The following is a 14,405-nucleotide window of genomic DNA, read 5'->3' on the forward strand; positions in this document are numbered from 1 at the left end:
TCTGAACTTGTTATGCACTCTATAGAACACAAATAAAAACATCTCCTCCGAGAAGGAAGTTTAGACTCTAAATCCAGACATGTCAGCATTTAATTGAAAGAATTCAAAACAGTTTGTTAGTGCAAAGGGTATTCCAGAGTCCATCCTTGCTAACTCTTCTTTACTTTCAAGACTGGAGTTAACCACAGCTTTCCACAAAAAATAGGTCTCAGAAGCTTCAGTGACATCGAGTGTTTGATTTTGCTAAGTTCTGTCTTAACATTTAGGTAAAATGTACCCCTCAAAACTGAGTTTCTGGTTTGTGCAGAATTCTAAGTTCATTTGATTGATAAGATTGTTGAATACAACAATCCTATTTACCTAGATTTTAAGGTCTTTTTTATATGCATGATCTATGTGATAACAGCAGCTAATATGTGATAATTAGCAGCTCCTATTGCTCATATCAGATCCATAACCTGCAATTCAAAATATTTTTCTCCTTTATAAAATGCTATTTTTACCATCTTTATACTTTCTTCTTTAGTTATCCACTATGAGACAAAGTAAAGTATTGCAAAATCATAAATTAAAATGACAAAAATTTTTAAATTATTCATTCTGGTAAATGAGGTACAAAAGAAAAAAATAAGTTCAGGAAGGTTACTAAACACTGTAGGAGGACAAGTGAGGGCAGCAGTCTCTCATTTATTACTTTAAAAGGGGAGCCACTTATGGTGTTCTGTGCTGCAACATAATTTTGCTTTATTTTTCACTTACACTTCACCCCATATTGTTTTATACTTAGATTTCTTCCTTTTCTATAACTGTGGTTGATTTCAACTCTGTTCCATTCCCAGTCCTGAAAGTGAAAACCAGCCAAGTGTTACGACAATTTACTGGGAGTTATTTGTAGTTGGTATTTGAGCTGATCCAGCAAGTGGTGAGCTGTGATTTCAGCCCTGCCACTGTTTGCTGCATCTTCCTCTCCGTGTTTCTTCCTCATATGCCCTCAGGTGCAGGAGAGCCACAGTGGCCTCTCTCTATCTCTTTTAGATGTTCCAAAATGGTATCTTTTGCTTGCAGAAAGGGAATGTTGTGAATCTGTGACCCATACTGTTGTATGCCATGGCAGTGCAGTGGTGGGATTCTGGAACTTGCTGAGCTAAAGAGGGAAAAGCCCTGGAAAGCCTCTTCATCAGCTGAGTCCATCACTGAAAGCTGACAGTTGTTGAAGCTTCCTAACTGCAACCAGAGACTTTTTTTCAGGATCTCAAAGGTCCAACCCATGTTCCCCACAACCACTGCAAACCACTGAGCATCCTCTCAGGGCTGTCTCTGCATCCTCTCAGGGCTGTCTCTGCATCCTTTCAGGGCTGTCTCTGCAACCTTTCAAGGATTTCTCTGCATCTCTTGAAGTCTTTCTCTGTATCCTGTCTGGGCTTTCTCTGAATAATGTGGATCTAGTTCTACTATCAGCCTTTGACTAATTTTAATGAAGCAAAACATGAAAGACATTTCAGAATCTCAGAAGTATGTTGGCAGGGTGGAACAACTTCCAGTAGAGTTTAACTCCACATAATCCCATTTGCTAACTTGCTGTTTGAGTTATTGTAGGAAAATCTTTCTAAAGTTACTTTGGGGCAGATAGCAGTGCATGTGTTTTGTCTCAGTTGAGGAAAGAGCAGGGAAAGTCCTGTTCTTAAACTTTTGATTTCTTCTTCTCTGAATATATGGGACAAGATAAGGCAAGCTAAATAGCCTTCATTTTTAATTAAATTCTGAGAATGGTTTGGAAGAGTCACTTATCTAAGAAGGAAGTGGTGGGAGGAAGAAGGGCATTGACATTATGTTGTCTGTTTCATAAGAACACAGTGTACAGCTTCTATAATTGCAGTGTAGCATGATGAGGTTTTTAAAGAACTGCCATATCTCAAGCTAATGCTGATGAAAATCTAAGCCACCTTGGCCATTTATGCTATGATACCTCTGTTTCAATTAAAAACTAGTTTATAATATGCCTATGGTATTCAGCAGAGATTTGGATTTTTGATTCTTTAGAAAATTAAAGTGCTATGGGAAAGCTCAATATGCTCTTTGAATGACTCTCTATACAGCTGTAGTGTTGAATCTCCATTTCATGCAACATTGTCTTCAATTGTTCAAACCCAAGAAACTGCTGCCCTGGTTTGTGTGGAAGTACAGAATAAACTTGGTTAAAACAAGAGGGAAAAAGTCCCAGCTATGGATGATCTGCACTTTGTGCCTCTAAGAACTAAGAAAAGGAAGAATTAAGGCTAAACCCATGTTCTACTGTGGTTTCTCTAAGATATGTGAGACCAAACTTTGTTCTTTTGACAGTTGCACAGTTTGCACTTTCAGCCTGTCAAAGAGAAGTTAAAGAGTGACACTCCTGTTCCTAGTGGGCTCCCTGTGGCCTTTGCAGGACTGGAGCCATTATAATGTTCCACTGCATTTCTAGGTGATTTGTGTTGATTACACAGTTTACCAGCTGCACATACTTCTTTAATAGAGTTATCTGCAGATAACACTCAACATAATAACATTGTATTGTGCTTTGAGCTCTTTCAGATACAGAGAAATCCATCACATAATTTTTCTTCTAATTTGGCAGATTCAAGAAAATGAATATATTAAAATTGAGAATGCTGAAAACAGCAGCAAGCTAACAATATCATCAACAAAGCAGGAACACTGTGGCTGTTACACCCTAGTTGTAGAGAACAAACTTGGCAGCAGACAAGCACAAGTCAACCTTACAGTTGTTGGTAAGTCCAAATTAATATTTTATTAATATACTTACTCTTCAAGCATCTGTCTACATTTGCATTTTACATAATGACATGCAACAGGTTAAAGAAAAGAATCAGTTAAATTAAGAAGACTGAAATCAGACCTAGTATTAAAAAAATGGATAGTGATATTTTAATAAGGATTGTAAGTCAGTAGATCACTAGGGCTATCCTGTGTTTATTTGAAAAAAATCCTAATTCCACGGTGATTGAGGGTATAAAATAGAAAAAATAACTCATGCTTAAAAACAAATCCCCCCACAAGATAAAATCAGTTCATGTCTCCATTTTAAATTCCTACCATGGTTTCACAGGGACAGAAAGCAGTGAATAAAGACACTCTGTTTTGAATATGGAACCCTTCATCTGTGGGCTTTTCCACAGGTGTTTTAAAGCTTCAAACAGCCTTGTCAGGTGACACTCCCGGGCCATCAGGTTTGCTGGAGCAGACTGTGGATGGCTGCAGGGACATGCAGACAGTTGCACTTTATTTGCAGATAAAACTGCAGCCTAGTGAGGATCAGCCAAAATCTAGATCTGTGACATCTGGCTCTGAAAGGGCCAATTGACTCCACCTTGGTGTGGATGCGAAGAGCTTCAGGGAAATCCAGGGAAGTTCTGCAAGCCAAGATGTGATTTGGCTAAAACATTAGTCTGTGGGCTGGGTCTGCTTCTGGGCTCTGTTACCTGTGGCCTGCAGAGGGGTTATCCCATGAGGTGGTCCCCTGACAGCCACAAGGGTGTGAGCAAGGCAAGAAATGTGGGTCTGAGGCCAAGGATGAATGTCTGACTCCAGTAAAAACAATGGCAAAATACCTTTAACCCAAGCTGGACTGGAGATTCATTCCAGCAATCCAGTGAATAGAATACGAGGTTTAATGAGTACAATCACACATTCAGGTACAATATCCACTGAAGCAGACTGAATGTGACTCAATTGCATGTTTTTCTACATGTTGTCAGTGGAGGCTTCCTGATTATTTAAATTAATTCCTCTGGATAATTGGATGAATGAGTATAAATATCAAGTGGATTCCAGCAACATGCCAGAGAATTCAAGAACAGAAGAAAATAGAATCAGTATTTTTCCCATGATGCATAGATAAATTGTACTACCCCTTCCAACAGTGGGTTGTACAGGTCAGAAGTACAGCTAGGTTAAAAATGAACACCATTGGTTCTTGAATAAACATATACATTGGTGTGGGTGTAGGTTTTGGCTGCAAAACCCCAACTGATTCGCAGCTAGAAGAATGGCAGGAGATAAATTGCTCTTTATATTTCCCTCCTTTTCACTCCTTCCTAGGCAACTGCTGCAGGCAGCTAATTGTAGCAGGTTATTGGGCAAGATGGATTTTTTTTTTTAGCTTCACAAGGCCAGCAACTCCTATTATCTTGTTACTGTGTGAGCCTTGACTCATTATTATATAAGTCACTGGTTTATATCCTTTGGAGTTAATTGGTTTGAAAGTCCTTGAATTCTATAACCTTATAAAGCTACATCTCAGCCTCCTGCTTTGCTCTTCCCTAAGAAATGTGCCAGAGAACCGTGGGATTCTCAGAGATGCTTTTGGGAGAGTTGGGTGAAGAATCCTTACAATGTGCAGGAGTTTGCCATGTGTTTTGGCTGATGACAAGCTCTCTGTTTCCAGCTAAAAAGAATAAATTCCATCTTGTAACATTGCCAAGCTCTTCAGTGAGACATCTCGCTGATGTCAGCACTGCTGAAGGCATGACAAGGCCTCCTAGCTGGCTGCACATGCATTTTAAGGCCAGATTCTTCCATCTGGGCACTCAAAAATGTGGGAAAAGGGAGCAAAAATGCCTTCCCTCTAGGAAAGAGGTTAGAATCTCACTATGAGATAAAATCTTTCACACTGTTTGCACCTTTAAAGGTGTCAAATGTCCATTGAAGCTCAAAGGTACTTTTCTCTAAAGCCTGTCAGTCAAAATAGGGAAGCTGTGTTTCTCTGAGAATGCAAAACCTGGGACTTCTGAGTCTGCCAAAGCTCACCCTTAAATTCCTGCTTGTCCATTCTCTCTGCTCCATCCTAAGTACTGGGAAGAAACTTGCTCTTCCTGCCCTGACCCCACTTTTATGACAAGCACTGATGGAGAAAGTCCTGGTGCTAGAGATCAGCTCTGTGTGCCTCTGCCCTTTACAATAAGGCTCTAAATTCTGTGTGAGCTGCCTCCTTACTGAGAAAAGGAACATCCATGTGTGCGTGTTGTGTGCTCAAAACATTGCTGCCTGACCACACTGCACAACTGAGCCTTGAATGTGTTAAAAGTACAAACAGAACATTTGCTTTCTGGAGGAGCATCTGAGCAGACCCAGAGCTGTGTTTCTCAAAGGGCTGGCTGACAGGCTTGGCTCTTCTGAATTTTAGCAAATCAAAGTCATTTGTTAAGATATCAAATGAAATAAATATGGAAATAAAGATGTATTTATTTTATTATTATTATCTCTTTAATATTAATACTTATTGCCTCTTCTAATTTATTATTACCTCTTACAACCATGTAGGTTTCAAAGTCTTTGAGCTGATGGGCAAGTTTCTTGTGTGAAAGACCCCAATAAACATTTCTCAAATTAAATTTGGACAGTAACACATGTCAAGGAGTAGGTTGCCCAGCAAAGTTGTGCAGTCTCCACTCCTGGAGGTATTCAAGTTCAGACTGGATAAGCATCTGAACAATCTGGTCTGACCTTATAGCTGATCCTGCTTTGAACAGAAGGTCTAGAGACCTTCCTGAGGATATTTAAGACCATCCTGGATCTTGGTTTTATACTTGCAGTTGTCAAAGACCTTTCTTCACAAAAAAATAACATTATTGACTTAACCTCCAATCAGAGGACAAAGGATTGAGCTTATCTGCCAGGATTCAAATCAGAAATGATCCTGCTATGATTTAAACTCTGAGTCCTAGATTGCAAACTCTGAGTTCAATTTGTAGAAATTATTTTTAATAATGACATTTAGGGAAACAAACATACCCTGCATTCCTTTGAATTTAGCTCCCAAAGTCTTAAATTTAACTGTCAGACTCAGGCCTCAACTACAGTCTTAACTGAAGTGTGCAAGGGTTCTGACACCTAAAGCATTTAAATAATTTATGATTTGATGCAGTTTGGGCCATGGGAAAGGATGCTCTTGAAAGAAGCCAAATCTCATTCTAAGGGGTTTTATTTCCTTTAATGAATATCAATGAACAAAATGTCCATCACATCCAGCCTGCAGTGTGAGCTGTGTGCAGTCCACACAGCACATGCACTGATACATAAACAAGTGAGAGGAGCCTTTTTAAATAATGTGTGGTGCTGAGCACACAGCACTCAGCCACAAGGACTGAGCCTTGTGATTCATTGTGTAACTCTGTACCAGCATTAATAATATTGGGAGACCTGCAAATCTGTGAGACATCCAAGTTAAGCAGTATCTTCTTTTAAAGGGTTGACTGGTTTGACTGGTCCCAAAATGTCCATGTTGAGGCCTTCTCTATTGTTATGAGCAGCTCTCTTAAATAAGCAATTTCCTTAGCTGACTGATCTCTCTAGGGACATTTTGTAACATGTTTCTGTTCCAAAATCAAAACAGCCTGATGTGAGATTGAGCTAATGATTTATAGCAGACATTGTGTCAGACTGAAGTGGACTTGCTAAATGAGCCAATGATGAGCTTACTGCAAAATATGAGTTTTTAGGCAAGGTAGAGCCTTCAGTTTAAAATAACTGCAAGGAATATTCATTCTTTCTGTGCCATTTATTGGATGTATTTGATATATTTATCAAAATTATGATTCTGAACATTTTAGCTGTGTGATAGCCCTGGGTCTGTAACCATCTTTGAGAAAGAAACTTGGCTTTCCTACTGGCTAAAGCTGGGTACTATGACAGAGTCCAAAGAATAACACAGAATTCAACAAGGGTGTCTGGCACTAGAGAAATTATCTGTACTGCAGCTATGTCACAAACTTGCCACATGCTTTTGGGTTTATTGCTTCATGTTTCCATAGCTACTATTCAGGGGCTTTTTGATGATCAGTGTTTAGTGAATATTTGGATATTAGTGCTGTCTTTTACTTTTTTAAAGACAGAAGTAGAAACACACGTACTACCTAACTGGGGGCTGATTTTGACCAGCCTTGTTTGTCTTTTATAAATCCTATGGGATTTTTACTGTTCCAGATGTGGTATTTTGTGTATAGATATATGCATATGTCTATATATGTGTATGTATTGTACACACACACACAAATATACAAGTATCATGGTGATTAGTAATCTCTGTGGTAGATATATGCAAAAGAATAAGAGCGATGTCATTAGACCCTGAGAGGCCTAAAGTTAAAAGCTATGGTGTTTTTATTTTTATTACTTATTACTCTCAATATTGGTGCATGTACTGTGCTTTGCAGCCTTCTCTGCTGTTGGAAAGTGATAAACTAAGTACTCAAGGACATACACATATATATTTATATATATATATATATACACAGGCATGCAAGTAGTATACCATGAATTCACTAAAACCTGTTCCTCTGCTCCATTCCATACTTGACTTGGGATGGGGAAGTTACTTTCTGTGAGGAAGGTGTTATTCCTCTGCCTTTAACACAGTCTTTCCAAGCACAAATGAGAAAATACAAATTTACTTGAGAACAAGGTCTGATCATCACTAAATCCAACAGTCATTGAATGTAACGGTAGGATTTTTAATTGCTGCTGTGAAGAGCTTGGTTCTGGTTCCACAAGTCACATATATGCAAGGTATATTGGCATTTGTTTCCTCCCCCAAAACTGTGTTACAAGGAAATGTGGCAGCAAACCCAGCAGTGCACAGTGACCCTTTCACCACTGTGAATGCATGGTGGGAGATCCTGGGAAATCTGCACAGTGCTCCCCACTCAGACACAGAGGACCCAGTGGTCAGGGTTCTGTGCTCCCTCTCTGGAAAAGTTAAGTGCAAACATCTGAGAAGCAAACAGTGAAGCGAGACACCCATGGACATTTTGACACTGAATATTGCATCTCAGAAGTGCAAATATGAATGATTCTGAAGTTCTTTTTTTGAAAATAATCAGATTATATCTTGCAGTACCCATGTGATTCCCTGTTTACTGTCAGGTCAAGAATGCAGTGAATTTCCTAAGAATATGTGGGTGGACTTACTCTGTAACCTTCAACCTTTCAAATTCCTCTGGATTGCTGGAGTATTTTTGTCACTGTTTTTATGGTTAAAGGGCAACTACACTGGTGGTTAAGGAAGAGATGACTTATGTTGCTGCTGTTGTAGCTCAAGAGTATAGTAACCTTCACTGTCAGCTTCCCACTAATGCATAGTGGCTCTGCAGCTGTACCAAAACTGAATTTTCACAGAAAGACAAAAATGTGTAGAGGAAAAACCAGCTTACTCTGCTCTATGCATCAGTGCTGGCACACTAATCCAGGTTTGTCCCTTGAATGGCTATGCAGTTTCAATGTCATTTTTTATTAGGAGAAATTTCAGTAGAACTCCATGCATAGTTGCTTTTTCCTGATGCTTGCCTTCAGCTTGTTTCTGAGGAAGAAAATAAATATCCTGACAATTGCAACAAAATTCCTATATTTTACCTAGTCACTCAAAAATTATTAATCACAACTCTTGAACATGGGGCTCCTAAGTCCCAAACTCACCCTGGTGGAGATTAATCCACTGCTAGTCCTACTGGGAAACTCCTAAAATTTATTCTGCCTTTCAGTGGGCATGTTTGGGAGCTCTAATTCAATCAGTTATCAAAGCAGATATCTAACGTGCAGCACATGAGTAATCCGAACAGCTTGTTGATTCAGGCTCAGGAGCAGATGGTTTAGAAAAAGGCTCCTGAGAATGCATTATATATTTGTTTGTTCCATTAGGCCTGTGGCAGAAGGAGATGTTCTTGTGCTGAGGGCATTTGCGTGGGAGTGGTGAGCTCTGGTTTCGTTCCCAGCTCCATTCTCCTGTGTGTCCTTGGGCAAGGTCATCTTACACTTGCATGCCTCAGTTACCCCAACAGCACAGAGCAATGCTCTGGGCCACCAGTATTTGTGAGCTGCTTTATCCACAGGTCTCAAAAGGGCAGTTTTTAAATAACTTCATTTTCTGTCAGAGTTATCAGGAAGAGCAATGTGGCGAGAGTATTCTGCAGTGTATTTTACAGGGAAGGTGTAAATTACCAAATCTTTACCATGGGGTCCTTGCCTCTGCTGTTTTTTAGGAGAAAACTCGTGTGCATTTCAGTTTCTCTTGAGTTTTTTGCAGGAAAATGCAGGCATTTTAAAATTTAACTTTATCCTAAGCCTGTGGTACTCTAACGTACAGGGTGCACATTAGTTACAGGAGTTAAGGGGTAGTATCTCTACTTGTAGCACTCCTCTCCCTTGGAAAAGAGCTGCAGGGCATAGTTTTCCAAGCACAGCAGTGAGGTCTGCCATGACCCCGAGCCCTGGCAGCAATAGTGCCGAGTTCAGTTATGACCTTTTATGGTTTCGCTTTTCTCCTGCTGATGGATTTCAAATGAAAGCTTTGCCAGTGCTGTCGGCATGGACAGTGTTCAACTGGCTTTTGCAGCATATTAAATACCTTCCCTGGCTAAACAGCTTGTGGAATGGAATGAAATTGTTTCTTTCTGTTTGTTCTTTATCTGGCAGACAAATATCGCAATAGCTAATAATAGTACTATACAGTAATATGATAACTGGATTTAGAAAGAAAACAAACCAATTTTGAGACTAGATAAAGAAAACTACTTCAGAGACATTGCTTTAGTGCTGTCTCTGTTCATAAAAGAAAGGAAAAAAAGACTTTTCAGAGGCTGTGGTTATACTGTTCTCAGTTTTTAGAGGCTTTTTGCTGGAACAATATCTCTGCCTAAGAGCCAGGGCTGTGTGAGCTCTCAATGCACAGCAAACTCTGTTGCCTCGCCTTGGCTCAGCCTGACCCTCACAGCAAGTAGCAGAGCAATTTCCATTTCCCTGCACTCAGATAAGGAGATTGCTGCCTTTTTTGGTCTCTTGGAATGGTTCTTGTGTTCTGAGGGCTCTGTAAACTGAACCATGTGGAGAAGGCAGTGAGGTCTAGATAGCACAGTCTCATGTCAAGTGAGTGTCCTGCATGAGCTGTGGGTTTGCCTCCAATGCAGTGAGAAAAAAGTCCCTTTGCTTATGCAAAGGAATTTTCACAGAAACACGGAATATTCTGAGTTGGAAGGGACCCACAAGGATCATTGAGTCCAACCCTTAAGTGAATGTCCTGTACAGGGATTGAACCCACTATAATGGTGTTATTAACAACATGCTCTAGCCAGTACACCACAGAAAGAAAAGGCAATCACATCAAGTCAGATTTATCTGATAAATAGCAATTACTTAAAGGCCAAGCATGCTTATGTTTTATGCTTCTCAGAGTGCACAGATACAAATCAACTGAAGATTACTTCAGGCTGCATATCAAAACCTGTTTACCAAAATATTTCTCAGAATTTATCTGAGGAAGGAGTGCAGCTGAATTCAGTTTGAGAGTAATAACAAGTGTGTATTTTAGTGCTGGTATGGTCTTAAAAGTGGCTTAAACATTTCATGGGGGGCCAGCTTGTGACATTATCATTTCCCCTAAGGAATACATGCCACAAAGAATAAAATGGAATCTGACCTCATTGCTTTTGGGGTAGTGGTAATTTACACCTCCCTTTGTTGAGAAGCAGCGGGTTTTAATCTGTGCCTGGTTTGCTAGAGCACAAAGTGCTAAAAAGCAGTAGAGCTCTCCTTCACATCATCTCCAGAATCCTCTTACTCCTCTCTGCTTGCCTTATGGCTCACAGCTACAGGAGTTGCTCCTGCTGCTTCCTCTGTGCTGCTGGTGTCAGCAACTCAATGCAGCCTGCAAACAGTCCCTGAGCCAGGTTTGAGGCCAAATCAGCTGCTCCTTTGCCTGTCACAAGGCTTTGGCAGCCAGCTTGGGTCAACCCTACTTGTATTCTGAGAGAGATTTACATGCAAAGTCAGTGGAATTCTGACCAGGTTCAACAGGACTGTGTGGATACAGCCAGTCTGACCACAATCATCTAGAACATCATGAGTCTTGATGTTGGTGTTATGTACATGCTGTAAGGTAGCCAAGGCTGTAGTACCCCTAGTTTCATATGGTTAAGGTACCTTATGGTGGCTTTCTTTCATTGCATGTAACAGTGGAATTGAAATTAGAGCTCAATATTATGAATTATCTCCTATAGAAATATGCACAAGTGCATTTTTGGATGTTCTGCCTTTGTTCTGGTTCACATATTGGATTGTAGCTATGGGTTATTCCAGAAGATGAAGCCAATGTAAGGCTCTCATACTATAAGGCTAAGTGTGAAACATGATTGTGCATGTCAAAAACTGCACATGACATGCAGCAGAATATTGGAGACAGGCAGCTCAGGGACATGAATTGTATAGTAAACACTAAAACAGAAGGACAAAGTAGAGAACTGTGCTTGTCTTCCACACCCCTCCTCAGCTCATTGGATGTTTTTATTGGAAGCAGTTAATTGTGCCGATAGAGATTTCATATTCCAGAAGGGAATGTAGTTTGGCAAAAAATTCTAGCTTTCAATAAAGACAGATGAATACAGGGTAACCTTTAAAATCCCCATAGAATAAACTATTGAGAAACAAAACAGACACATGGAGAGACCATCTGCAGATTCTTTGAATGTGCAGAGCTTTAGAATACCATCCAAGCTGATATTAAGTCATTTTTAAGCATGTTAAAATGGTACATATTCATCTGTCATACTAAAAAAGAGCAAAGATTAGGCTTTCATTCCTGTTTAGGATCTCCCATAGCAGCTACTACAGTATTTATACACTGAACAGATCTGCAAGCAGCAGCACATGATAGACTTCAAACAGAAACGTGCATCTTTCTCCTCAGTAGAGTCCAGCCAAGGTTGCAGGTTTTCATCTCTGCCTATTGAGAAAAATGCCTCAGGAATATAGAAATGTTCCCAAGGCTAGCAGATACTAGTCTAAAGCCATGTGGCATTTCCTTCACCACTGCTATCCCCTTGGCCATGAATTTTTTCTCTGCAGTGCTCACATACCTAAGCCTTGCTTCTGTAAACCATGCAGGCCAGAGGGACTCCAGTTGTCTAGGTGAGTCATGGAAAGAGAGCTTACTGAGGGAACTGAGGCCTAGGAAACTGATAAATCATGCCCAGAGATTCATTTGGAAACAGAAGTGTGTTGAAAGTCAGCAATGAGAGAGTTTATTTTTATGTCCTGCACAGGAAGCAGGCTACCATGCTCTGCAAATACTGAAACATAGGCACACTTCCTCCTTATCAATTCAGTGCACAGCAGTAAAGCAACCTAACACTTTATTTTTAAAGCATCACATACATCCAGGTTTGGCTGTGTGCATAGCAGATGTCAGAGAATCTGTACTGCTTTGACAAACTTCAGCAGATGCCACTGTAAGGGAGTGGACCACTGGCTTGGCTTTTTCTTCGAAGTACTTTCCTCCTGCTATCTGCAACTGCTCTGTTCTGTTTGGATTTAGAATAAATCAGCTGTTACTTACTCAAGTTCTATCTGCATTTTGAGATGATGCAGTGATGGTTACATAGGAGGAAAAGAAGACACAGGGCTGAATATTCTGCTCCTGTAAAGATTTTGAGAAGGACAGAAAATCATTCCCAGCAAGGTCTGCATAGATAACAAGTTGTAGTGGAAACAAAATGCTGTTGCCACTGTCTGACTAAAATCATACAATCCATGTGTGCCATGCCAGCAGCTCTCTGATGGCTGCTATGGGTACATGCTGATACTGCACATGGTGTGGGCACTGAATCCTCACTTGCAGCTCCAGGGAGGCTGGGACAAGACCAGTACAGGGAAGAGGGGTGCTGCTGTTTGGGCACCAGGAGGTCAAGATTCAGTTCTCATCTCTGCTACAATCTCTCTAATCTTAAGACAAATCATGTAAGTTCTCTGTGATTCAGTTCATTATATATCTACTCTATAAATTCATGCTTGCTAATAGCCCGTTCCTTTCTGCCAGAAAATGAGGTGAGTAAAATGTGACCACAAACAGGACAATAAGCTGCTCCAGAGGTTAAGGAGATCTGGTTTCTGACATGTGTTCAGCAAGAGATGTGCTGTATAATGATGACTCCTAGTGGAATGGTGGTTTTAGTGTTGCCAAAATGAACAAAGATACTCTTGATTCTGGCAGTCACTTTTTTTTTCACCTGGGGGTTCTAATACTGAATGCAGTGGCATAATTGGTGTCCACCTCCCTTTCTCCCTCTCACCCTTTTCCCTCATACTTGAGAATTTCTATTTATATGTCTGCTAATATGTTTAAGTTGTGGAGAGAGATGTATTTTTCACCACAACTGAGCTAATTTTTTTTTCAGGGAAGTTACTGGGTAATGAAACTTGCACTCTTCCAAATAGTGAACTGATACTTAAATATCTTGATCTGATTAGACTGTCCTAATTTTCCTCCACAGGAGTCAGAGGAGACGTTCCTCTGTCCAAGAACCAAAGGCATGTTTCTGACAAATTGTGGCTATTTCTGTCAGCTCAGTAATTTTCCTAGGAATGATATTTTGAGTATAGAGGGATATAATCTGTCACAGAGAGGCTTTGATCAAAGTCTATAACAGCTTCCCCCAGCATTTGGATGTTTTTATTGCTGATTTATTTTTTGGCTGCTTTGTTAGCTCTGCCTTTCCTACAGAGAAAGTAATAATATTCATTAGCATCTTGAACAAGCAAAATGGGACAGGATTTTATCAGTCCTTGTTCAGTGTAACCAATGTTTGTAGCACTTCACACTTCCTATCTTTTTTTTCCTCTTCTCTCATTTATTCTATCCTTTGATTTCTCTTTCAACATTTGGGCAGTAGTTCATCCACATACCAATCATCATTATTTTGTAGGTTTTGCTAGATTATTTCTGAGAGGATTATTTCCAGAGAAGCTATTTGTTAATTTAAAAGTCTTTTGAAGTGTTTAAATGCCACAGTTATTTTCTAGCAATTTATTTTAAAAGTCATCATTTTTCTGTCTTAGAAGAACATAAATTTCAATAATTAATCATTAGACTAAATCTTGAAGAAGTCATATTTTCTCAGGTGTTTGCATAGTTGGCTGCACAGCTTTACACCAGGTTCTGGTGATACTGGTTCTACTCATCTGAATAAGGACTTCAGTAGCAACCCTCTGAGGAAATACAGAAGTTTCTATCTTCTGCTTCCTGAACAATTTCCAAAATGCATATGAGATTTTAAAAAATCTCACTGTTTAAATTATATATTCTAAATTGAACTCCTTCCCAAAAAGTGCACTAGACTTCCAAAACCTGCACATAGATGAATTTGTTCACTAAACTGTTGGCAGATAAACTTGTCACCCTTCAAGGCCTTGTTTCCATGCCAGCAAACTGGTTCTAGTATTTCTGCTACCCAGGTGTATTTGGATGAGTGGCACTTTCTGAGGCTGTGTAAGGTGAGCAGTGGCCCTGAAGTGTGGAAGCAGATGAAAGGAGCTGAAGGAGCACATCACAGCGATGGGAGTGTTACCGGGCTGTTCCTCTGAGG

At 40.0% G+C, this 14,405-nt stretch overlaps 1 protein-coding gene across 4 annotated transcripts in view; it reads left to right on the forward strand.

Annotated features, from left to right (window-relative positions):
• Window positions 1-14,405, forward strand: part of MYLK (myosin light chain kinase) — a 195,609-nt gene that overhangs the window by 151,132 nt on the left and 30,072 nt on the right. For all 4 annotated transcript variants that reach the window (XM_021526062.3, XM_021526064.2, XM_021526065.2 and 1 more), the window contains one exon: window positions 2,615-2,768. In XM_021526062.3, the coding sequence (XP_021381737.2) occupies window positions 2,615-2,768 (154 nt within the window). The remainder of the gene's footprint in view (window positions 1-2,614; window positions 2,769-14,405) is intronic.

This window comes from Lonchura striata, chromosome 8, assembly GCF_046129695.1.
Source record: "Lonchura striata isolate bLonStr1 chromosome 8, bLonStr1.mat, whole genome shotgun sequence".
Classification (NCBI taxonomy): domain Eukaryota; kingdom Metazoa; phylum Chordata; class Aves; order Passeriformes; family Estrildidae; genus Lonchura; species Lonchura striata.